The 25,793-nt window shown below is 52.8% G+C and overlaps 1 protein-coding gene across 3 annotated transcripts in view; it reads left to right on the top strand.

The window, feature by feature from the left end:
• The window catches only part of CRAMP1 (cramped chromatin regulator 1), a 44,831-nt gene that overhangs the window by 15,017 nt on the left and 4,021 nt on the right, over positions 1–25,793 (top strand). For 2 of the 3 annotated variants that reach the window (XM_086376423.1, XM_086376421.1), the window contains exons 5-20: positions 295–378; positions 1,814–1,862; positions 12,586–12,671; positions 13,134–13,257; positions 14,256–14,337; positions 14,806–15,939; positions 16,971–17,148; positions 18,959–19,140; positions 19,226–19,300; positions 20,990–21,071; positions 22,011–22,115; positions 22,227–22,405; positions 22,943–23,005; positions 23,494–23,725; positions 24,475–24,639; positions 25,197–25,342. In XM_086376423.1, the coding sequence (XP_086232549.1) occupies positions 295–378; positions 1,814–1,862; positions 12,586–12,671; positions 13,134–13,257; positions 14,256–14,337; positions 14,806–15,939; positions 16,971–17,148; positions 18,959–19,140; positions 19,226–19,300; positions 20,990–21,071; positions 22,011–22,115; positions 22,227–22,405; positions 22,943–23,005; positions 23,494–23,725; positions 24,475–24,639; positions 25,197–25,342 (2,966 nt within the window). The remainder of the gene's footprint in view (positions 1–294; positions 379–1,813; positions 1,863–12,585; positions 12,672–13,133; positions 13,258–14,255; positions 14,338–14,805; positions 15,940–16,970; positions 17,149–18,958; positions 19,141–19,225; positions 19,301–20,989; positions 21,072–22,010; positions 22,116–22,226; positions 22,406–22,942; positions 23,006–23,493; positions 23,726–24,474; positions 24,640–25,196; positions 25,343–25,793) is intronic. The other variant, XM_086376422.1, reaches the window with a different exon arrangement.

Here is a 25,793-nt window from a genome sequence, read left to right as displayed (position 1 = left end):
TCAGCTGGCCGGGTCTGTGCACAGAGAGGTGATCCCATACTCCCACGCTTGGTGGAAGCCCACCATGTTGGGCATTCTATTTTCTCTCTAGGGACATTGCCCTGCCTGTTAGGGTCCCCTCCTCCCTCTTTTTCTTCTGAAAAGTGCAAAAACAGCACCATATTGCTGTGTACTCTGCCCTGTGGTCCAGGGTGCAGGGGTCAAAGCCAAGAAGCACCCCCAGTGCCCTGGCGTGACCTCGAGCCCCGCACGTCCGTGCTCTCCTTCTGAAGCTGCACCTTCCCTTGTTTTCAGTGTTCTCCCGTGGGCTCAAGAAGTCCTCCCAGGAGCTGTATGGCCTCATTTGCTATGGGGAGCTGCGCAAGAAGATCGGGGGCTGTGAGTACCTTCCCCGGGGCCGCCTCCCAGTGGGGCTGCAGCTTTAGTCCTGGGGCTCTTTGTTTTCTTCCCAGCTTTCAGCCTGAAAACACTTTAATGTACAGAACGTTTTAACATTGTGGAAGTATTGAAGGAGGATGTATTGATCTCACACGCTGTCATTTAGATTTTACTGGCCTGAACCTTGGCCATATCTGTGTTACCTCTCCTGCCCCCAGCCCCTCCACACACTGGCTTTCTTCTTGCTCAGCCATGGGACTGTAAGTTGCTAACACCCAAGCACACTGTCAACCCCTCACCCGCTGGCCTCTGAGAACAAGGATGTTCCCCTGCACACCCAGCATGTGTAAGATGTTTCCAGTGGGCACCACAGCCTCACTGGTCTCCTGACCAACTCAGGTCTCCCAGAACATCCACCACACCAGGCGGCGCACGCCTGTCCACAACATGCTGATTCACAGCTGCTGTGTCTCCTGGGTCTGGACTTAGAACAGCCCCCACGTCCTGGTCTTTCCCAACTCTGGTGCTCTGAGGGATCTGGGACCCTCCCTTGCCTTGGTCTGAGCGTGCCCTCATAACTAGAGTCCTTTTAGCTGTACAGGTGTTCTGGCCTCCCCGTGTGATTATGCACGTGAGGCTGCAGCCTGTCAACATGGCTTGGGAAGGCACACCCCTGCAGGGCCATCTTGTGAGATGAGGATGAGCTGCCACCGAGTGCGTCACAGTGGGCAGGCTGGTGGGGCGGGCATTCCCTGGGTGACCTGCGCTCCCTGAAACAGGCAGGACTTCCAGGAGCCTCTGAAGAAAGGGCCAGGTGTCCCGGCTCCCCGCCCCTCCTCCTGCAGGCTGAGGACTCCTAAACAGACCCCTGGCTCCTGCTCTTAGCGCTCTGCTGAGCTCCTGAATCCCTGTCCTGCCCTGAAGCACTCCTGGTCCTGGAGTGCTGGCCCAGTGCTGTGGCCCTGTCTGGTCTTCCCATCCGTGTCACCCAGCTGGACCCCTCCCCACAGAAGGCTCCCGCAGCCTTGTCCTTTTGTCGACTTCCTATCGCCCCTGGGTGGGGTGTGGGTGCACGTTCACTCTAGTAAGCAAACACACAGGGCCTCGGCCCGTGCTTTGGCAGAGCTGTTGGAGGCAAGCCCACAAGTAGCCCAGGAACCCAGCAGGACAAGTGTAGTGGGGCATGATGGTCCCCAGGAAAGGGTAGTGTCTCATGAGGTAGTTGGGGGCGAGTGGTTGGTGGACAGGGGACAGTGCTCTTAGTGCAGGTGACATGTGGGTTCTCGGGGGCTGCAACTGACATGGATGTTACTCTGGGAGGCCCTGATGTTCCATTAAGTGGTTTGGATTCTGCACTGAAGATAATCACATGGAATCTTGCTGGGCTCTGCTCCTGACACCTTGATGCTCACGTGTGTTTGTTTTTGCACCGAAGGCATGGACGACAAGAATGCCACGAAGCTGAACGAGCTCATTCAGGCTGGGTGAGTAGATGGCGTGGGTGGCAGGCTGGCTCCCATGAGTTTACACTTTTTGCTCAAATATAGACCTTGAAATACATGCAGTTTTCTCCCCTTTTCTCAGTGAGAACCATTAAAACTTGAACTCTTCAGAGTTAACCCTTATGTCCTTGCAGCTAAGCATCTGCCCGTTAGGAGGTGGCCAGCCCAGGGGAGTGGATTGACCTGCCCCAGCTTCTCCCCGAGCTGGGGTCCATCCCTCTTCTTGGCAGGTCTCCACTCGGCCCTCACCTTCACGGTCTCACTCTTCTCCTCAGTCTCGTGCTTTGTAGTGTGGGAGCTCCTCTTGCCTCTGGAAGGCCCTCTGTCCTGTGCATTTTTCTGGCAGCCGTTTTGGCACCCCAGCTGCTCTCCTTCCTTGGCCTGATGTTGGATGGCCGGTGGGCCCCTGTTCCTCAGGCTGAGGGCCTGCCAGGCCGGCTGCCCATGTGCTTTTGCGCTTTGGCTCTGGCCCAGCATCTGTGCTCACAGAGGCTGGCGGTGGGTTCCTAGGCTCTGTGTCTGAACTGTCACCCGTCTGAGCAGGCCTGAGAACGACCAGGTTGTTTGCACCACCATGTATAAAAGAGCAGAGACTCATCCTGGTGGCCAGGAGGAGCAGGTGGCTTGGCCAGCTGGCATCACTGGGCACACCAAGCCTCCCAGAGGTATGGGGTATGGTTGGAGGTCAGCGGCCCTGGCCCCAGGGTTGTTTATTACCCCCATCCACCTGTGCACCGTCAGTGTCAGAACTGCCTGCCGGCCTTCCTGCCCCGCCTGTCAGGTGGGAGCTGTGTTGGCTCCAGGATCTAAAGGTTTGAGTGGTGGTATGTGCACGAGCCTTCCCTGGAGTGTCATCCCTGTGGCTGTGTGGATCCATGGTCTGTTTATCCTTCCCCCACTCCCCGGTAAGGGACATAGGCAGTTTACGGAGAGTGAAGGACTTGCCGTTGACGCCAACATTTGTCATAGATTGCCAGGGAAGGAGTGGTGGGCATGTGTAGACCTTACAGGGGGCTGCCAGCTTGCTTTCCAAGGATGCTTCCGGGTACCCCAACACGCCCCACGCTGGGTGTGCTCAGACTGTCTGATCTGAGCCACTTTGCTGGTGAAGGGGTGTCTCACTGTGGTTTTCACTTCATTTACCTGAGGGCTGATATTGAACACCTTCCGAAGACTCGCTGGTTGTCTCTTGTGGGGTGCCACTTCAGGTCTTGTGCCCACTGAGTTTTGAATGTCCTTCATTTGTTCCAGACAAGCCTTGTGTCAGGCAAGTGACTTGCAGACGTTCCCTCCCAGTCTGTGGTTCATCTTCTTAGTGGCTTTATCAGTGACCTTCATAGGGTAAACATTTTAGCTGTGGTGTAGTCCAGTTTGTTGTTCTGTTGTTTTTTTCATATTTGGATCATGCTTTTAGTATGTCTAAGAAGTCTTTGCTGAACTCAAGGTCACAAGATTTTTTCCAGTGTTTTTTTTCTAAAAGTTTTATGGTTTGATATATAAATCCACTCTGAATTGACTTTGGTGCACACCATGTCGTTTGTGCTGAGGTCCAATTTGTGACCTGTGGGTGTGTCCATTGGGCCTGGCCCCAATTGCTTCCCCTATTCGCTGCTATTTCACCCTCGTCTAAGGTCTGTTGACTATACTGTGTGGGTCTGTTTCCAGACTTTAAATTCTGATCCATTGATGTATTGTGTGTTCTTTTGACAACAGACATCAGTTTTGAAAAACAAAGCAAAAATCCTGTAAAAGTGAGACAGAGTTGGGGGGAGTTTAGGAAGGTACCTGTGGAAAAACTAGTCCTTGACATCAGAACATTGAGTATTTATCTCACTTCCCATCCCTGCCTCTCATGCAGACTACTTCCAAATAACTGTCTATCTCCCTTCATTATAAAATTGTAGAATTAGATCAAGGAGCAAATGAATTGAGAAAAGCTCTAAAATTAAATCTCATTACATTGGTTGCAGACCCAGCAGCATAGAATTTGGCACATGTTTATTAGACTTACCAAGTTAACTTTGCAGAGAAGTAAATGAAAAATATAAGAAAGGACAGCTCGACTCCCATGCACACAGAGCAGAGTTACTCTGCTGCCTGTTTTGTTGAAGTCAGACTGGTGGAGGACTCAGAGGGGTCTCTGCATCGCTCTGTGCGAGCAGGGATGGGCCTGATTCTCCTGCAGGTGCTCCTCCCCAGCCTGGCTAGGGCCAAGCCTCCCTGTGCTGGCTCCAGCCTCCAGCCACTCCTAGAACTTTGATTTGTGAGAAGAGGAAAGGGATCGTAACCTCAGAACGGTCTCTAGTCATAAAGCAGGCCCTGTTCAATGTCTCTTAAAAAAAAAAAGGAAGTCCCAAAACAGCAGTTTAACGGAAAATGTGGTTATCACAAATACAAGTGCCACGTGACATGGCTCCCCAGCTCTTTAAATCTTGCTGCTGCTGTTGTATTTGTTCGGGATGGAGGGGCAGGAATGTCCACTTGTTCCAGAACCCTTTAATGGGGGGAGCTGTGTAAGAACTGACCCATTGTTCTTGGGTCACATTCCAGCATCATCAGAACATCCTGGGAGTGCTCTGCTGTGTGTGTTTCCCCTGAGTTGAGGTGGTTCAGTCTCAAGCACTTGGTCTCAGTGGAGACCATGTTCCCTGCAGGCTCTCATCCTCTCTGAACCTCCCATCCTGACACAACGGTGGGGAGAGCTGGCTCCTGGGGTCTGCCTGCCCAGATAACTGTTTCTCCTAAATTCACAGGCTCAGAGAAATTTAAGTAAAAGGAAAAACCAGAGGAATTACTCCCAGTTAAAAGAACAAGAGTATAGAGAAGGGGCATCCAGTGGTGACAGAGGTTCTGATCAGACCAAGGACCAGAGAGGGAATGTGATCTCCCCTGAGTCATGGAGGGACTGGTAGAGCTGAATAAGAACCCGCGCCTGTAACTGAAGACACAGGGGTCTTTCTGCTACACTTTTAAGAGACAGACCCTAGGATCTTTGCACATTATCTTATGGGAAAGACTGCCTAGAGTCAGAAAGAGCTGAAAAGCTCTCCTGGGTGACTGTTAGTTAATGAGGCCAGTGTTGGATGGATTGGCTCAAAAGATGACAGGCGCTGAAACAGAACCTGAGGAGGGAAAAGGAAAGTGGAACCTCACCTTCAGTATCCACTGCCAGAAAGCCCCTCTATTTTTGACCTCTATTACAAGCAGAAAGCCCTAAGTAGAGGCCTGTGTGAATATTATGTTAAAGAAGGCTGTGAAAGTAACCTGATCACAGAATGGATAGGGCCAGGGTATGAGAACCTCTGCTTCCTGTGGTGCATTCAAACATGGGACACCAGTTTTGGTTGAGCCATATTTGCCGGGTCCCCAGAGCAAGCTGGCAGTGGACTGAATCGTTGAATACATGTGCTGTGGCTACTGGCGCTCCTGTGTCTGAGGCCTCAGGCCCTGACCCCACTCCACCATGGACTCTGGGCTGCTCAGGTTTCTACTTATCCCACCACCCTTCTCCTGGGACAGCTCTTCCCGCTGAGTGGTACCCATGTGGGAAGCTTTTGTGTTCATCAGCTGTGACCTGTAAGAATAAGACTTTTAAATCCTTAAAAAAATAAAAGAATGAGGGAAATCTGAGAGAACAAATAATGAAATAATCTCTCCAGTCTACCCCATGCTCAAAAAGGAGGTAATAAAAATGCTGAAGGAATTAAGAAAGGCTATCATTAGAAATGCAGATCACTGGCATAAGGATCTAGAAAGTATAAAGAGGAGCCAATCAAAATAAGACAGTTCAATTACCAAGATGAAAACCGAGCTAAAGACAGTAAACAGTTAATTAAATAATGCAGAAGAACGAATAATTGATCTGGAAGATAGAATAACAGAAATCACCCAATCAGAACAGACAAATGGAAAAAATGAAAGCAACATACAGGATCAGTGGAATAATATGAAGTGTGCCAATCTACGCGTAAAAGGAAACCCAAGAGGAGAAGAAAGAGAAAAGGGAATCAAAAATACATTTGAAAGTTTCCCAAACCTAAAGTGGGAAACAGTTTTCAAGAGACCAGAAGCACAGAGGGTCCCAAACAACAAGAACCCAAACAGACCTACTCCAGGGCACATCATGACAAAAGATAAAGAGAGGATTCTAAAGGCAACAAGAGAAAAACAAAGAGTCAGTTAGGAAAAAACCCCCACAAGGCTATCAGCTGATATCCCTACAGAAATGGTCCAGGCTAGAACGGAGTGGCAAAATAAATTCAGAGTCCTGATGGAAGGGAAAAACCTTCCATCTAGGATACTCAACCCAGCAAGATGATCATTTGGAGCTGAAGGAGAGCAAACTTCACAGACAAGCAAACACTAAAGGAATTTAGTGTTTGTGATACTAAACCTATCCTAAAAGGAATAGTGAGAGGTCCTTTCTAAATAAAAAGAGAAGTAGGAGTCTATAGGAAAGGGAAATATCACAATAAGAAAGAGAAATCTATTAAAAGGACTAAAGATCACTTTAGATAAGCCAGTATATAGATTTAAAAAAATAAATTCTGTGAAAGTGATTATAACTACAATGAACAGCAAAGGATAAACATGAAGATGTAAGACCAGACCTCAAAATCACAAAATGTGGGGGAGGGGAATAAGAAAGTGTAGATCTTTTGGAATGTATTTGAATATATATGACTTCCAGTGTAAAGCTGGTAGATACATTTCTGGGTTCACATATTTGAGAACCAAGGTAACCACAAATCAAAAACAAGGAGTAGATTCACCAAAACCAAACAGAAAGGAACTCAAGAATAAGACCAAAAAAACCCATCAGGCCACAAAAGGGAAAATGAAAAGTGCAAAGCAACACCAAAAAGAAATATAAAATTAACTGGAAAACAAGATTTAAATGGCAATAAATACATACTTATCAGTAGTTGCTTTAAATGTCAATGAACTAAATGATCAAAAGATACAAAGTGTTAGGTGGGATAATAAAAGAACTTACAATAGGCTACCTGTAAGAGATCCACTTTAGAGGGAAAGACAGATTGAAAGTGAATGGATGGAAAAAGATATTTCATATGAGAAATGATGAGAAAATGGAAGTCACAGTACTCATATCAGACAAAATAGGTGTTAAAAGCAATAGGGAATTCTTGGTGGTCCATTGGTTAAGACTTGGTGCTTTCACTGCCATGGCCCTGGTTCAATCCCTGGTTCGGGAACTAGGATCCCACATGCTGCAACTACTGAGCCCATGTTCTCTAGAACTCGTGCTCTGCAATAAGGGTAGTCTGTGCATTGCAACATGAAGCCCTTGCACTGCAGCTGGAGAAAGCTCACATGCGGAAATGCATACCCAGCACAGCCAGAAACAAAAAGTGAAAAACCAAGTACTAACAGACAACAAAAGGAGAAATTGATGGGAATGCAGAAATAGTAGGAGACTAACACGGCACTGACAGCAATAGACATGTTTTCTAGAGAGAAAATCAGTGAGGCAACAGAGATCCTAAATGACACAATAGAACAGTTAGACTTAATTGACAGCTACAGGACACTACATTGAAAAAAACCCAGAATATACATTCTTTATAAGTATCCATGGAACATTCTCTAGGATAGACCACATACTAGGACATAGAACAAATCTCAACACGGTTAAGAGAACAAATTATTTCCAGCACCTTCTGATCACAACTGCATGAAATTAGAAATCAACCACAGAAAGGGTAATGAAAAAATGATTACATACAGAGTAAACAGTGTGCTACTAAAAGTCATCAATAGCTCAGAGATGAAATCAAAGAGAAAAAAAACTCTTAAAAGACAAAAGGCAGTGAAAACACAACCATATAAAGTCCATGGGTATAGCAAAAGCAGTCCTGAAAAGTTCATAGCCATATAGGCCCTTGTCAAAAAAAAAACAAGAAAGAACCCCAATAAACCGAAACCTACCACCTAATAGAATTAGAGAAAGAAGAACAAACAAAACGTGAAGTCAGCAGAATAAAGATCAGAGAGGACATAAATAGAAATTAAACAATAGGAAAAAAAATCAATTAAACCAAGAGTTGGGATTTTAAAAGGACAAAAATATTGATAAATCTCTAGCCAGGCTCACCAAGAAAAATAAAGAGATGATCCAAATGAGGTAAGAAGAGAGAAGAAATGGCAACTGACACCTCAGATATATTAAAAAAAATCATTAGAAAATATCATGCAAAGTTCAGTTCAGTTGCTCAGTAGTGTCCGGCTCTTTGCAACCCCATGGATTGACTACAGTACACCAGGCCTCCCTGTCCATCACCAACTCCTGTAGTTTGTACTCAAACTCATGTCCATTGAGTTGGTGATGTCATCCAACAATCTCATCCTCTTGTCCCCTTCTCCTCCTGCCTTCAATCTTTCCCAGCAGCAGGGTCTTTTCCAATGAGTCAGTTCTTCGCAGCAGGTGGCCAAAGTTTTGGAGTTTCAGCTTCACCATCAGTCCTTCCAATGAATATTCAGGACTGCTTTCCTTTAGGATGGACTGGTTGGATCTCCTTGCAGTCCAAGTGACTCTCAAGAGTCTTCTCCAACACCACAGTTTAAAAGCATCAATTCCTTAGCACTCACCTTTCTTTATAGTCCAACTCTCACATCCATGCATAACTACTGGAAAAACCAAAACTTTCACTAGAAGGACCTTTGTTAGCAAAGTAGTGTCTCTGCTTTTTAATATGTTGTCTAGGTTGGTCATAACTTTTCTTCCATGGAGCAAGCATCTTTTAATTTCATGGCCGTACTCACCATCTGCAGTGATTTTGGAGCCCGAAAAAACAGTCTGCCACTGTTTCCACTATTTTCCCATCTATTCACCATGAAGTGATGGGACCAGATACCATGATCTTTGTTTTCTGAATGTTGAACTTCAAGCCAACTTTCTCACTCTCCTCTTTAACTTTCATCAAGAGGCTTTTTAGTTCCTCTTCACTTCCTGCCATAAGGGTGGTGTCATCTGCATATCTGAGGTTATTGGTATTTCTCCCAGCAGTCTTGATTCTAGTTTCTGCTTCATTCAGCCCAGCGTTTCTCATGATGTACTCTGCATATAAGTTAAATAAGCATATGAAAAGTTAGATACCAACAAAATGAACAACCTAGCTGTAACAGCCCATCAAAACTGAATCAAAAGGAAACATAATTTGAATAGACCAGTCACTGGAAGTGAAACAATCTGTAATTTAAAAACTCCCTTCATATGTATAAAATAGATAACTGGTGAGAACCTACTGTATGGCATAGGGAATTCAATGCATTGTTGTGGTGACTTAAATAGGAAGGAAATTTTAAAAAGAAAGGATGTGTGTATGTGTATATATATGGGCTTCCCTGGTGGCTCAGCAGTAAAGAATCTGTCTGGAATGCAAGACACCTGGGTTCAATCCCTGGGTTGGGAAGATAACCTGAAGTAGGGGGGAATGGCAACCCACTCCAGTACTCTTGCCTAGAGAATCCCACAGACAGAGGAGCCTGGCAGGCTGCAGTCCGTAGGGTCACACAGAGTCTGACACAACTGAAGAGACTAATCTGCAGCAGCAGCATTTGTGTGTATAGATAATATAACTGATTCACTTTCTGTACAGCAGAAACTTCCAATAAAAATTTTAAAAAAAAAAGCTCCGTGAAAACAGATGGCTTCACTTGGAGAATTCTGCCAAACATACGAAGAACTTATATTAATCCTTCTCATACTCTTCCAGAAGGCTGAGGGGAGGAAACACCAAAGTGTTTCCTCCAAAGTCAATCTGTGAATGTACCATCAGCCTGATACAAATCCAGGCCAATACCAAAAATGATGACCAGCCAGTATCTTTGATGAATTCAGATGGAAAACTCTCAGCACAATATTAGCAAGCCAAATCCAACAACATATATAAAAGATCATATGCTGCAATCAAGATGGATTTGTCCCAGAGTCCCTAGGATGGTTCAGCACATGTGAGTCAGTCAACGTGATTAACCACATCAGCAGAAGAAAAGACCATGCAGTCATCTCAAATAGATGCAGAAAAAGCATTGACTCTCACCAAAGTAGGTGTGGAGGAAACATTTCAACATAATAAAAACTAATCTTGACAGACCTATAGCCAACATAATGCTGAATGATGAGAAGCTGAAAGCCTTCCTGTCAACTTCTGGAAGAAGACAAGGATCCTACTGTCATCATCTATTTAACAAAGTATTGGAACTCATAGCCACAACAGTCAGGAAAAAGAAAAGGCATCCAGACTGGAAGGGAAGAGGTAAAGTTGTCATCATATGCAGATGACATGACTCTATATAGAAAACCCTGAAGACTCCACGCAAAAGCCACCTGAACTTACAAAGTGAATTCAGTAACATAGTAGGGCACGAGATTAATACACAGAAATCTGTGGCATTTCTTTACGCTGAAATACCAGAAAGAGAGTAAAAATAGCTTCTCAGCCTTTGGTTAAGGTCAAGGGTAGAAAGAGTAAATTGTGCTTAAAATCGCATGAAAAAAAATTAAAATTTTAGAAATAAACCTGACCTGCTGCTGCTGCTAAGTTGCTTCAGTCCAATTCTGTCCAATTCTGTGACCCCAGAGGGATTCTCTAGGCAAAATCATTGGAGTAGGTTGCCATTTCCTTCTCCAAAACTTGAACAGGGAGGTGAAAATTTTCTATGTTGAAAACTATGAAACACTGATAAAGGAAATCAAAGATGATTCAAGGAAATGGAAAGATATCCCATGCCCTTGGAGTGGAAGAATTAATACAGTTAACATGGCTGTACTGGACAAAGCAATTTGTAGATTACCCATGATGTTTTTCACCGAATGAGAACAAGTAATCCCAAAATTTGTATGAAACCAAAAAGACCCAGAATTGCCAAAGCAAATCCTGAGGGAAAAGAGCAAAGCTAGAGGCATAACCCTCCCAGACTTCAGACAACGCTACAAAGCTACAGTAATCCAAACTGTGTGTGGCCTTTGTGTAAAGACAGACCTTTGGATCAGTGGGAGAGAATGGAGAGCCCAGAAAGAAACACATGCCTATGGTCCATTCACCTTTGAGAAAGGAGGCAAGAGTACGCAATGGCGAGAAGACAGTCTCTTCAGCAAGTGGTATTGGGACAGCTGGACAGTCGGTCACATGTAAACCAATGAAGTTAAAGCACACCTTCACACCATATACAAAACCAAACTCAAAATGGCTTAAAAACATAAATACAAGACACAGCACTATAAAGCTCCTAGCAGAGAATATAGGCAAACCGATGCTGTTGTTCAGTCACTCAGTTGTGTCCAACTTTTCAACCCCATGGCCTGCAGCACGCCAGGCTTCCCTGTCCTTCACCATCTCCCGGAGTTTGCTCAAACTCATGTCCATTGGTGGAATCTAAAAAATAATACAAATAAACTTATTTACAAAACAGATTCATAGATGTAGAAAACAAACTTGTGGTTACCAGAGGGTAAAGGGGTGGAGGGATGAGTTAAGAGTTGGGGGTTAGCAGATACACAGTACCATATGTAAAACAAAGAAACATGGAGTTACTGTGTAGCAGAGGGAACTGTGTTCAGGATCTTGTAATAGTGAAACCTTGTGAGAACCGGAAAAGAATGTATACACGTATAACCTAATCTCTTTACTATACTTCTGAAACTAACACAATATTGTAGTTCAATTTTTAAAACAGGTAAAAAAGCAATCATAAAAGCAGTAGATATCAGCCTGGAACCTTTTGTAAAACATAAACCTTTCTTTGTTCACCAACCATTGGGTGGCTGGCCGATGCCTTTTCTTAGGGGCTCGCTCCATGGAGTCTTGGGGTGGTTTTATTTGGAAGTTCTAGCCAAGATGCGTCATTTGTGATTTTCCCGTTTTCAAGTGGAGCAAGAACATAGAGGCTGCAGGGACCTTCCTGATCACCCCCAATCTTTCGTGATTGTCTGGCCTACCTTGTTTGGCTGCAGTCTTGAAGACAGTTTACCTTTATTGAGTATTGCCAAAGCGTATCAAATGTGTTTTCAGAGGGAGCTATTTTTCGTGGCTTTTATTTTTCTTTAATTAGTTAGCAGTAGTATTTCTTTATGTAATTTGAACATTGTATAAATTGCTGCCACAGCAGTGTTCAGAGAGAGTCACCCACAGCTATGACGTGTAGGGCAGGCCCCACTGAACCTGGGCCCGCTGCAGGCCAGTGTGGGGAGCACAAGCATGTAGCACCCCCACCTGCTGGCTACCAGGGCCCCAGCCTCCACTCGTCCCCCAGTGTGGTTTGCAGAGGCATGGGTGACGTTCCTGATGGGCAGAGGTGGGGTGGGTTGAGAGGTCACGTAGAGGTGGGTGAGCCCATCTGCTCTGGGGCGGGGGTGGGGCGGCCCTCCCCCACTCCAGGAGCAGGCTGTTGGGTGGGCAGTGGCGGGTGCTTGTGGCCAGGCAGGAGGGTAGGGCATGTCCTGAGCGGTGGGCACCCCCTTTGTGGCGTGCTGCCTGCTCAGGGAGGTCCAGAGCCAGCCTTGTCGTCTGTCATGTGACGTCCATCTGCCCGCAACTCTGGGAGCTTCTGCAGGGGCCCTCTCATGGGGCTGAGCAGAACCCCCGGAGGCCAGGCTGGGTGCTTGGCTGGGGCCCTCCATCACTGCACAGGGTGGGAGTGACTCTACTCTGAGGCCTCAGCGCTCCTTCAACCCCTCTCCCAGGGCCACCACAGTCCGGTACAAAGGGAGGAACCTGCGGATCAAAGCACCCATGTGCCGCGCCCTGAAGAAACTCTGTGACCCTGATGGTACGTCAGATGCAGCTCCGCTGGGGCGGGCCAGGCCGGGCGTTGAGGACCCGTTTCCGTCAGGGAGGCTTGCTGGACGGCTGCATTTAGTGATTTCCAGCCTGAGCTGAAAACGTCCTGTGGCAGCCGAGCCTGGGTGATCGCTCCTGGACTGCGACTCCAGGCACAGTGATGTGTCCACTCAGGCATCTAGTTCAGCTCTGAAGCCCCAACCGTCCTGAGATGGTGCATCAGAGGTGTCAGGGCGAGTCTCCTGTGGCCGGGCTGGGGCCTGGCACAGCGGGCATGTGGTGGCTGTGGCAGATGTAGGGCCGCTCCTCGCCCTACCCCCTCCAGCGTTCCCCAGGGCTGCTTGCCCCTCCTCCTCTCTGGGCACCTTAGCCGTCCGACCAAGAGCTTCATCTTATCATCGAGGTCTGTCTGTACCTGAACAGACGGCTCTAAAGCCCCTTCCTGTCGCAGGCCTGAGTGACGAAGAGGACCAGAAGCCAGTGCGTCTGCCCCTGAGAGTCCCTGTGGAGCTGCAGCCACGGAACAACCACGCCTGGGCCCGAGTGCAGAGCCTCGCCCAGAACCCGCGGCTCAGGTGAGACGCTGGACATTTGGAGGGGAGCGAGCTGCAAGGGACAGGGCTAGAGGGGCCCCTGGGGGAGCAGCAGCCATCCCCGGTGCCCCGGCTCCACCTGAGGGTAGGGTGAGGGCTGCCTCGGCGCGGGGTCCTCGGACTCCGGAGCTGCGTTTGCATCGCTGGCTGGGGTTTTGCAGGCTGACAGCGGGTGTGAACACATCACGTGGTCACAGGCCAACAGCTTCAGGGTCTTCCCTCCTCTTTCCCTGAGAACTGCTCCCTATTTTCTCCTTCCGTGTGTCTGGCTATGCACCAGGCACTCAGGAATGGGTCATTCTCCAGTTCTCATTATCTTGTAGATTAACTGCAAGCTCTTTTAAAGGCCCAGTTCAGGGCATTGGGCACCTTCACAGTGTTGTATAGCCGTGACCTCTCTCTAGTCGCAGAAATTTTCATCCCCCAAGAGGGAACCCCATGCCCACCTAACACTCACTGCCCATCCCCCCGTCCCTTCCCCAGGCCCCACCGGCCTCCCTGCACTGGTCCTTGTAGATTCACCAGTGCTGGACGTTTCACGTCAGCAGAAACTGTACGTGAGTCCTTTCTGTCTGACCTCTCTCAGTGAGCATTGTGGTCTCAGGGTTCATCTGTGTCGTAGCCTGGGTCAGGACTTCATTCCTTCCATACATACTTTTATTTTCTTGGGCTTCATTAAGGCTGGACCCACTCTGACCCCTGAAGGAGCTGGTAGGGGAGGACCGTTGTGCCAGGCTCTGTCCTGGTTGAGGCCTCATCCTGTAAAGCGCGCTTGGTTCTCTTACTTTTTCTTGCAGTTTCACGTGGGCCTCCAGTTTTCTCAGTTTAAAGGGTTGGTGTTAGGAAAAGAGCCAGGGGCTCTGCAGGGACACTGCGGCTCGGGCCTTGAGATCATGGCAGCGTCTTGCCACCACAGCCTCCAGGACTCCCAGAAGGCCCCGCACGTCCCAGCCCCTGCCTCTGTCTGTCATTCTGTGCAGGATGATTGTGGAGCTACATCGGAAGGTCTCCAGCCTCATTGAGTTCCTGAAGCAGAAGTGGGCACTTCATGAAGTGAGAATCGTATCTTTTTCTTACTGAAGCAACCCTGGGACTCTGCAGCACCTGCTGCCTGAGACTTGGGGGCATCTCCGTCTCAGTCCTGGCTTTGCAGCAGAGCCCTGGGGTGTAGCATTTGGGCCATGGGCTGGTGTGGAACAGAACTAAAACCTACAGCCCTTCGTCCTCTGGGCTTGAGGTCTGAGCCCCTTTTGTGGTTTCCTCACAGTGTGAGAACTCTTGTCATAATGGCCCTCCATGCCTGAATGGCTGCTCTGTGGCCCACGGGCTGTGGCCAAGGCACCCCTGCCAGCAGGTTGAGGGAAATGACTGAGGTCAGCTCTCCATCTTCATGTCCTTCGCAGTCCCCAGCCCAGAGGGCGGGTGATGGGTGTGGGGCCCCTACAGAAGGAAGTGGCCCGCCTGTCTCCCCGAGGCCCCGTGGCCTGGGGGTGCGAGCTGCCACAGGTGGATCCTTGACGGTGCACTCAGCGGAAGACGCTGGAGGAGCGGCAGTTGCAGGACTCATTCTCGGAGCCAACACAGGAGAAGGTGGCGCTGCACTTGTTCCCGGGAGAGAACTGCACACTGACACCGCTGCCAGGCGTGGCCCGCGTGGTGCATTCCAAGGCCTTCTGCACAGTGCACTGGCAGGAGGGTGGCCGGTGCAAGCAGAGTGCCAAGGACACCCACACGCTGCCCCCGGCCCAGATCCTGGGCATCCAGAGCGGGCAGGGCACGGCCAGGGGCCAGCTGAAGTGCCCGAGGGCCATTTCCGAGGCCAAGGCTGGGGGGCGGCCTCCTCCCTCCACCGATGCCTCACAGAGCTCCGGGGAGAGTTCCCCAGAAAGTGCCCCTGGGGAGGGGGCTGCCGCAAGTTTCAGCAGCCCAGATGCCTCCGACAGGCTCCCTCCGGGGCTGCAGGATGCTGGGGGACGACTTGAGAAGACCCCAGCGGTTGCCGCTGCAGAGGGTGGGGACGGCCCTGCCCGAGAGCCTGGGGCGCCAGCTTGTGCCTGCGGCCAGCTCCCGGATCTGGAGGATGAGCTGTCCCTGCTGGACCCCTTCCCCCGCTACATGAAGTCCTGCCAGGACCTCATCATTCCCGAGCAGGGCCGCCATGTGGACCCGCGGCCTGCAGCCTGGCCGTCCCCGGAGGCCCGAAGCGCGGAGGGGGCTGACCTCGCCCGGACCAGGGCCCCGTCCCCTGTCCGTGGCCCGCCCGGCCCAGAGCCTCAGTCCAGCCCCGGGTTCCAGCCAGACGTCTGCACTAAAGACTTGCTGGACACGCCTGCAGAGGAGCCTCAGGAGAAGGTGAGCCCCTCGGACCCTCCGCCTCAGGGCCAGCCTGCCGCCAAGCCTCCGAAGGATGTCCCGGCCAGCCGGCTGGCCCAGCAGCTGCGCGAGGAGGGCTGGAACCTGCAGACCTCTGAGAGCCTCACGCTGGCTGAAGTCTACCTCATGATGGGCAAGCCCAGCAAGCTGCAGCTGGAGTACGACTGGCTGGCGGTGCTGGGCCCAGAGGCCTCAGGCCCCCACGCCAGCCCCCAACCCGCCACCTTCCACAAGCAGCGCCTCCTCAGCTGCCTGCTAAAGCTCATCTCCACTGAGGTCAACCCCCGGCTGGTAAGTGGGGTCCAGAGAGGAGGGATCGGCCTTGGGGCAGGTGGTCGGGCCCAGGGGCTCCCAGAGGAGCTGGTCTGGGGCTGGCCTGTGGTTCCCTGGAGCAGGGTTGGGTGCACGCGGGCACTGTGCCCTGTGGTACAGGCCTTTGTCCTGTCCCGCGGGGCTCACACAGGCTGCACTGTGCGTGGCTGTGGGGAGGCTGCTGTGCCTGAGCGTGTGGGCCATGGGGATGAGCCTTGGATGGGTACGGGGGCAGCGTGGCATGGAGCTGGGAACAGGGCAGGTTTCAGTGTGCTTGGGAAAGGCCTTCCTGGGGGGACGGTGGGGGCACAGCCGGGGAGCAGGGAGCAGAGCTGGGTAGGGGCTGCGCTGGGTGGAGTGTGGCCCGGGGACCTGGTGGGCAGCTCCCTGGGAGGTAGCTGGTTGGAGTGGTCTGGAGTTCCTCGCCAGGCTCCTGGTTGAGGGGCAGTGGCTGCGATGGCCCTGGGAAAGGGCAACCTGCTGGGTGGACCTTGCTGAGGCCAGTGAGCAGAGCCCCAACATGGGCCGGAAGAGTCAGCTCTCCTGGCAGGAGAGCAGTGGTGCTGGGGGCTGGGGGGTGAAGTCACAGGCATGGTGAGTGGAAGGGGTGCCTGTGTGGTGGGGGCCCGGGCACTTGATGGCAGCCAGGCCGGCAGGAGCCGTGGCCTCAGGCAGGCCCATGAAACCCCTGAGGTGGGGGTTTTGACTCCGCAGAGGGCTCTTTGGCCGTGCTTGTGTTTAGCTTTAGAAATTACTCTTGTGTTTCCTTTCTCTGACTCACAGAAGAGGCTTTAAGAAGGTGAGTCCCTGTGGCTTGCTGCTCGGCATCCCCTCCTGTCACTGCGGGGTACATCCTGTCTGTGCCACCATGGCAGTGAAGGCAGAGGGCTCCCAGAGGACAGCGGCTGTTTCCCTGGGGGCCTGGGGCGCTGACCATGTGTCACGGCGTGTGACCTCTGACCCTCTGCTGTTCCTCCACGCTCAAGTGTATTTCTGTGCCTCTGTCCCAGGCTCCAGAGACGAACACTGGCTCCACAGCCTCCGTGAGGCCCACCCAGGAGGAGCAGTCAACGACGCCACCAGGAAAAGTAGTGACCGTCAGCTCCCGCAGCCCGCGCTGCCCCCGAAACCAGGCTGCCCTCCGCCACAGCAAGGCCTTCTCGCCCAGCTCCGTACCTTGCTCCTCAGGTGAGGCTCGGATGGCCACATGCGGCGCTGGGCCTACAGGGGCCTGGGGCTCCACTGTGTTGGCCACAGGCTGGTGGATGGCATGCAGGTAGAGAAATCACCACCGCCTCACAGGGAGGGGAGAGCAGGGCCCAACGTAAAAGCCCTGGGGTACTGGGTGTGGGAGCTGACAGGAGATGTGGGGGACCCCGGCCAGTGTTCACCTTGGGGGACTTGCCTTCTGAGGTCACCAGGAGCCTCTGTCCTGCTGAACTGGTGGTTTAGAGCCTGAGGAGGGCTGGTTCTTTCTGGGTCTTAGAAAGGCTGCTTTTCTTTTCCTCTGAAATAATAGAATAGTGAGGCTTTCAGTTAAGGGATTCCCCACCAGCTGAACACAAATCTTGGAAAGCAAGACTGGCCTACCTGCTGGTCCACAGTTGTGTCTGGGAAGTAATTGTTCAGGGTCTCTTATTCGGTTTTGTGGCACATAAAACCCCAGGAGAGACAAAACCCATTTCCCTAAGGCGTCGATTTACTTGCTGTTTTTATTAGAAAAAAAAATACGTCGTCGTGGCTGGCATTGCTCACTCTGCACGATTCTAAAGAGCGACGCTGGTGGAGGGTCAGGCCCCTTCTCCTGCCGTCCATGTTTCTGTTTCCGTCCTGGTGTTGGTCCTTCTCTGGCCGTGGCCCCTGTGGGGCAGCCACAGACTCTGAGCCCATTGTCCTCAGGGCAGAGGCACGTTCATCAGAGTTGAACCAGGGTGGTGCCAGCAGGTAGGCTGTATGGTCGTCTCCACCTTCTCTCTGGGCTTCAGTTTTGTGATTCTGTGAACTCTTAAATATCCACATTTTTCCTTGATTGAGGATGCTTCTGGCCCAAGGCACCTGTAGTTCTAGAATCCTGACAGGCATTGGGAAGATACAGTCTCTGGACTGTGTGTGTCGATTCAGCCTCACAGATTTGCAAATAAAGAACAAAGAAAGGGAACCCATCTCTTGCATGAAATAAGCTGCAGCAGCGGCTGTGATGAAAACAGTGAGCAGAGTCCCCAAATGTTGTTCAGTTGCTCAGTCATGGCCGACTTTTGCGACCCCATGGACTGTAGCCCACCAGGCTCCTCTGTCCATGGCATTTTCTAGGCAAGAATACTGGAGTGGTTGACCATTTCCTCCTTCAGGGGATCATCTGACCCAGAAATCGAAACCGCATCTCTTGAGTATTCTTTACTGCCGTGCCATGTGGGAAGCCTGGAGTCCCCAAATAGTAGTTCATAAATATTTTGTCCTTTTATTTTTGGGCCTTTTTTCTGTATAATCAGACTAAGACCAAGAAGATCAGTGGATCATGGTCCATAGCTTGCTGGTTGTAAATAAAGTTTTATTGTAAACTTTATTTAAATAAAGTTGTAAATAAAAGTTTTATTTTATTTACACTGCCACTGGCTCACAGGTTGTCTGTGGCTGCTTTTGTGCTGAGTTCAGCAGAGACCATGTGCTCAAGGCTGACTTCTTGTCTGGCCGTGTCCAGAGAGCATTTGCTGACCTGTGGTCTAGACTGGATGACTTGGAAGGTGCATCTCCCCTTCCACTGAGGTCAGCGGAGGTCAAGGAAAGCTCTGGTGTGCTTACTTGGTGAGGGCCAGAATTTCAGGGAGAGAAGGAGAAAAGCAGCTTCTGAGAGGACGGATGGATATACAGGAGATTTCTTTCACGGACAGCAGATAGGGTCGTCAAAAATTCCTTTCTGATTTTCTTCCTGGTGGACGCCCTTCTGCACTGGTGGTGTTGCTCTGGGAGCACTGCTGTCATCTCCCTTCTCCGTCTCTAGGTCTGAGAAACCCTCCGAGGCCCCTCTTGGTGGCCAGTCCCACCAGCACGGGCAGCAGCGACTCAGACGGTGGCCTTTTTGCTGTCCCAACAACGTTGCCACCCAACAGCCGGCATGGAAAGCTCTTCTTTCCCAACAAGGAGACAGAGCTGACATTCCGGCAGCACCTGAGCTCTATCAGCGTAAGTGGGCCTGCCCCCCACCCCCGGCTGCCAGGCCGCCCAAGCGCGGACAGGGCGCACTCAGCCCAGCACTGTCTCCCCGCAGATGCAGTCGGACTTCTTCCTGCCAAAGCCCAGGAAGCTGCGGAACCGGCACCTGCGGAAGCCGCTGGTGGTCCAGGTCAGCACCCCGCCCACCGGCACGCCTCCTTGAGGGCTGGCCGGTCCCGCCGGCCAGGCTGCTCAGAACACGCTCATGTCCTCCTGGGTCTCAGGTTTACCATGTGAAGTGGGGAAGTCCTTGTTCTTTCCTCCTCCTTATTAATAATTAGGACAGATAGAGTAGTCACAGCAACCGTAAAGAAAGAAAGTGTAGTTGCTCAGTCGTGCCCGACTCTTTGCGACCCCATGGATAGTAGCCTGACCCAAGCTCCTCCGTCTGTGGGATTTTCAAGGCAAGAGTACTGGAGTGGGTTACCATTTCCTTCTCCAGGGAATCTTCCCAACCCAGGGATCGAACCCAGGTCTTTCACATTGTAGACAGACGCTTTACTATCTGAGCCACCAGGGAAGTCACAGTGATCGTAACTGTACCTAAAAATAAAGGTAGATTCAGCACAGCGTGAAAACTGCTTAGAGAAAAGACAGAAAGTTCTAGGGATTTGGGTTCCAAGAATGTCTGAGATTGGACTATATTTGAGGCTCTCAGAACATCTATTTATAAACTCATCAATGGAAGCAGTTGGCAAGGTTTACGGGTTGGCCAGAGGCCAGACCTCTCCTGGGCTCGTCGTCATGAAGCTGGGAGCACCCGTGGATGCGGCCTGCAGACCCACAGGGGAGAGCCGGGTGTGAGAGGCACAGGAGAAAGGGGGCGTTTTTACGTGGAGGTGACAGATGAAGGAGATGATGCTGAAAGAACTGTGGGCTTTGAAATGGATGAATGTTTGTGAATTAATGCAAGGTTCTCCTTTTACTAGATGCAGAAATCTGTTCCTCTTTTGGAATTAATTTATTTAGGAATGAGGGATTGCATCACAGACCTTAGAAAGGAAGATGTATTCCAAGTGCCCCATGTTTTTTGTGCACCCTGATATAACATTGGGGCATTTAATTTTTAATGTATTTGGTTAAATACATAGACCCTCCGCCCTGGATGAGGGAGCACACTTCCTGGCTTGGAGGATGCGCCGCAGCCCAGCGTCTCAGCCAGGACACCCTTGCGGCCTGCCCGTGGCTATTTTGTGTTGTTCGTCAGTGGCTTTATTGATACTTAGGAAGCCTGCCCATTTAAAGCATACAGTTCAGGGTTTTAGTATGTTCATGGGGTTATGCAGCCCCCTCATGCCCCAAACAGAACCCCGACCTGTTACCTGCACTGCTTCCTCCCAACCCTGGAGCCACTTCCTGTCTCTTGGGAGCTGCCTGTTCTGAGCATTTCACATAAATGGAATCACACTTCATTTGTGGTTCCTTCACTTAACGGTTTTTGTAAAAGTTTCGCTGGCACACGGCCCCGGTCCCTCATTTCCCTGCTGTGCATGGCTGCTTTCACAGCACCAGGGTGGACACAAGTAGCCATAACAGACACCACGCGGCCAGAGCCTGCAGGTTCTACTGCCTGGCCCTTTCAAAGAGGTGCAAGGCTGGCCAGGGATCCAGGGCCTCTCACCTCATGGACAGTCAGCGCACTGGCTCAAGGCGCCTGGCAGCGCCCAGGGAGGCCCCGCTGTGTACCCAGACCTGTCGCGCCTCCAGCCTCCCTGGCTGACACACTCTGTCAGCGTTTCACATAGACAGCCGGCAGCGTCAGCGATGAGCCTGCTTCTCGCAGCCGGTGGTGGTCACTCTGCCTGTTTTCCCTCCACAGAGGACGCTGCTTCCGAGGCCATCTGAAAACCAGTCCCACAACGTCTGCTCCTTCTCCATCCTGTCGAATTCCTCTGTGACCGGTGGGCACCGCAGCTCCTCAGGAAGCTTTCCTTTCCTCGCAGCCCCGACTTGGGGAATCACAGGCGTCTGTCCCCATAGCTCTCTGAGTTACCTTCCAGGCTTTCCTGGGTCCATTCTATCAACGCACACATGGGGTGCAGCTGCAGGGGGCAGTGGGCCCAGGCAGTGGTATGGGCAGGCAGCTGTTTACTGCTGACCAGTGGTTTGCAGGCAGTTTCATCCCCAGGTGGGCTCGCATGGCCCTGGATGGGGTGCTGTGCTCAGGTCACTTTAGAGAAGGGTCTCTTGTCCACCCTGTCCATGATGTCTTCAGGCGTTTAGTGGGGTACGTGAGTCTGTAGGGTGCATGACTCATGCTCCGTGCTCCCCCAAGCTCAGAGGGGTCCCTGCTCTTTGAAGTGAATCTTAAGCCGTGAGATTCCTTCAGTGAAGCACGTATTCCATGCTTTATCCTATCAGTCTTCATTTCCCAAGACCCAGACAGCAGTCAGTGGCTTTTTCTCACACCTACTTTTCAATGGCAGAATGCCTGCCAGGAAGGAGCCAGGTGGAAGAGACAGAATTTTGGCCCTAGGTCTGAGGCTCTGACTATCTCAGAGGAGTCTGTGACTCAGCTCAGGAAACAGCCACTGTTAAAGGGCTATCTCTGGGGACAACAGTCATGACCATAGCCATTCAGCAGCCCCCAGGAGGCACAGTGATGCCGCTGTCATAGGCAACAGTGCTTTCTGCCCATTGGGGCCCTCTGTGACCTCTGACTTCCTCAAGTTGGCAAGTGTTAGGACATTCAGTGGTTTCCAGCTCGGCTCAGCTCTGTGGTCGGGACCGTGGCCGTGCAGGAGACTGGTTGGGAAGGGGAGTGTGTGCAGCCCTGCTGCACGCCCAGCAGCTGTTGGCTTGTGCAGCTGATATGTCTGCCTCCGCTCACATCCTCACAGGGAGAGGCTCCTTCCGGCCCGTCCAGTCCTCCCTGGCCAAAGCAGCTGTGTCCCGGCCGATTGTGCCCAAGGTCCTCCCCCCACAGGCCACGGGCCCCCTGGCCAGTAAGTCTGCGACTCTGCCTGATGTGTACGCGAGGCCTGCATGTGGGGGTCCCCTCCATGTGGGCGTCGGGTATCATGGGAGCAGAGGCTTGCATGTTGCTCCTTCTCCAGGTGCTATTGACCTAGCAGCTAAAAGTGCTGGCATCATCCCTGGGAGCCCCCTGCCAGTCCTGGACACAGATGGCTTGTCCGGCATCTCCCCGCTGTCTTCAGATGAGGTGACAGCGGCTGTCACGGGGCCAGACTCCACCGGCCCCCACCAGAATGGAGACCCACTCCCCGCCGTAGGGGTGAGTGTGTGCAGAGGGCTTCTCCAAGCTGCCACCAGCTCCAGAGGTGGCACGTTAGGGTCCAGTCCCTGAGAGTCACAGCCACAGGCTGAGGTGGTATGGGACTCCAGCTCTGCTCTGGAGGGAGGAGGTCACTGAACAGGGAGGCCAGGGCCTGAGTGAGGCCACGTGGCACAGTGGGCGAGCCATGGATGGAGGCAGAGCGGGTGATGAACCCAGGACTCTAGGCCACTCAGGCGCTGCCTTGGCCCCCTGCTCTGCGGGCGGCCCCTTAGGACCGCAGAGCCAGCCCCGCCTGGGTACCATGAGCTGGACCTCTTGCTGTGGCAAGTTGGCTGTGGACTCACAGACGGTCTTCAGTGTGGGGCGGTGCGGGGGGTGCGCTCTGAAAGCAGCGGGCTGTCTTGCCCCCGGGAGTGGCTTCCGTCCCTCAGTCTGTGTTCTGCCTGTGAGGGGCTATGGGCTGGAGCGGCTTCCCCACGGCAGCCTGGCACTGGCTGGCTCGCACTCACCGGCGTCCTCCTTGTGTTGCTGTAGGCAACAAGCGACCCATTCATCAGCGTCCCCTCGAGGCAGGAGCCAGTGGCCGACAGTTTCCAGGTAGAGTGTACTGCTGACTGCTGAGCAGAGTAGCTGCCCCATACCCCAGGGAGCGCCAAGTCCCACCTCGTGGTCCTGCTCGTGGTCCTGGACTTCCCCCTCTCCGTGATGCCTGGTGGCCGTGCCTCCCTGCACCTGCCTTGATCATGCACACATGGCTCCCATCTCAGGCTGCCAACTTCCCTCTGCAAGTTGGCTGATCGAGACACAGTCCTTCAGGGTCTTAAGTTTTCTGGGCCAGGGAGAAGAGTTCTCAGCTGGGGGTGGAAACAGATCCAGGCCATATTGGCCTGGCCCCTCAACTCTGTGGTCCTCCAGGGTTTCTGGGGGCAGTGATTCCCCAGGGGTGTTTCCTGGTGGGAGAGTGTGGGGTTTCTGCCTCTCTTGCTGTACTCGTCCTCAGTCACTGCTCTGCGGGGCCCGGTTGGCTTTCGTTCCTCGATACGGCTGCCTTTTGCATCGTGTCTCAACAGTACCTGTCTCCACAGAACCCCCCCGTTCTCTCCTTGTCTGAGCTGTCCAAGGCCCCTGTCCACAATGGGCTCTCCACACCACTGCCCCCATCGGAGGCCTCCAGCACCCGGCTCTCCCCGCCTAACGTCTCTGCCCTGCTGGACATCTCACTGCCCGGCCCCCCTGAGGACGTGCTCTCGCAGGGAGAGCCCGCCACACACATCAGTGACTCCATCATCGAGATTGCCATCAGCTCCGGCCAGTATGGTGAGCCACAGGCGCTTCTGCCAGCCTCCCAGACTCAGTTCCCGTGGGGAACTGACCTCCCGCCTGACTGCCGCCTCTAGGCACCTTGTCGTCCGGCTCAGCTCTTCTTATGGTCGTTGAGCCTCTGCATCTTTGAGGCACCGCCAGCCTTGGTGGGGGCGGCACTGGCATACAAGGCCCTTGCAGGCGGGACCTGAGCCATGGTGGTCTGGAGTAACTGCCCGGGCTTTGGGATACAGAGGGGCTGACGTGGCGTCTCTGGCCTGGGGATCAGGCAGGCCATCTCATCGGCTCTGAACTGGGGTGATGCCTGTTGGCTGGCAGGTTCTAGGAGGCGTTGGGCTGGTACCTATGGGCTTTGGCTCCCCAGCTCCCGGAGATGGCGCCACAGAAGGCAGTGTGGTTGGCACCTGCTGGTCAAGGCCAGCCATGGATTCAGAGCTGAGTCAGCAGCTGGCAGCACGTCACCATGGGCCAGTGACCAGTCCCTTTGAGTGTGTTCCCCTCCCTGGGGCCTTGGGGACACGAGGCAGCTTGCAAGGCTGCTGTCGGCAGCAGCAAGAGGGCTCAGGTGCCGCCTTAGCACGGGCCGCCTCTGTTGTGGCCAGTGTCCGTGTCTGATCATGGGTGTGTGTCCCGGCTGTTGGGGGGCCCTAGTTGGGTCCTGGGTCTCCCAGCTCAGCTGGACATGCCGTGCTCCCTCAGCCATTCACCCCACGTGGTGTCTGACCCCAAACTTTGGTCGACAGGTGAAGGAGTTCCTCTCTCTCCAGCAAAACTGAATGGCAGCGACAGTTCCAAGAGCCTGCCCTCCCCGTCCAGCAGCCCCCAGCCAGACTGGATCGCCTCTCCCACCCACGACCCCCAGTGGTGCCCTAGCGACCCCACGGACTCGTCACTCAGCAGCTTGTTTGGTGAGTCTAGGGGCACCAGGATGCACAGAGCTGGCATCTGGACAGCCCCGGCACTGGGTGCTCGGATATTGGGAAGGAGGTGTTAGAAGACCCATCAGCTTCCATCTCCTACCCAGAGGCGCTCCCGTGGCAGGTCTGGGACCTGCACACTTTGCATTTGTAGAGCGTGGCCAGGGTGTGCACCCGGCTCGGAGCGGGGCAGGCTGGACCCTGGCAAGCCAGGCCAGCACCAGGGAGGGCACGACACCTGGCAGCCCAGAACAGACAGGGGCTCTGGTTTGGGTGGCACTGGGGGCTAGTCCTCTCACAAGTTCTCTGCTCAGAAAGTCCCAGGGAGCAGTGCAGAGCCCACGTCAAAGGGAGATCGCAAGCCTGGAGTTGTGTGGAGGTGGGCGTGGTGGCCTCGCTGTGGGCGCGGCAACCCCCCAGGCTGTGATGGGCCCTGCAGGGCTCCCCACGCACGGCAGGGCAGGTGTGGCCTGACACCTCCAGCCGCAGCACCGAGTTGCCTGGGGGGCCCAGGCCCAGCTGCTCAGGCCCCTCCCTCCTCTGTGCAGCGAGCTTCATCTCCCCGGAGAAGAGCCGGAAGATGCTGCCCACCCCTGTGGGGACCAGCAGCGGCACCTCCCTGCTGGGCCCCAGCCTGCTGGACGGGAGCTCGAGAGACTCCTTTGTGTCCCGGTCCCTAGCCGACGTCGCTGAGGTGAGCGCCTGTCCTCACCCTGAGTCTGAGCACTGGCCCCCACCCAAAATTTGCCAGGCCCCTGTGCAGAGTGCCAAGTGGGGCCTCTTGGGGCCGGGCACTGCTGCAGGCCCTGAGCAGACTGGTCAGAGTCCCCATCCTCGTGTGGCCGACTGTCCGGTCTAGCCGGGACCAGATCTGCCCACAGGACCCCAGCCTGATGCTGGAGGCCCCACTGTACACTCGGGTCTCCACCTCCACTCTCTGCCTCACTCGCTGTCTCCTCCACCATCTTTGCTGATTCTTAAACAGCTGGCTGCTCCCACAGGGCCTGTGCACTTGCTATCCCTTCTTGCAGGCATGTTTCCCTCAGGTCTTTACACAGCTCGCTCCTGCACTTCTGCGCACATCCTGCCTCAGAACGCCTGTGTCACACACACCCATGCAAACTCCCTCCTCCACTTGCACCTCC

This window comes from Bos grunniens, chromosome 25 (genome assembly GCF_055505025.1).
Source record: "Bos grunniens cultivar Pamir isolate PY7600 chromosome 25, Bosgru_T2T1.0, whole genome shotgun sequence".
NCBI lineage: Eukaryota > Metazoa > Chordata > Mammalia > Artiodactyla > Bovidae > Bos > Bos grunniens.
Note: the sequence above shows the minus strand (reverse complement) of the source record. Positions and strands in the feature narration are given on the sequence as shown.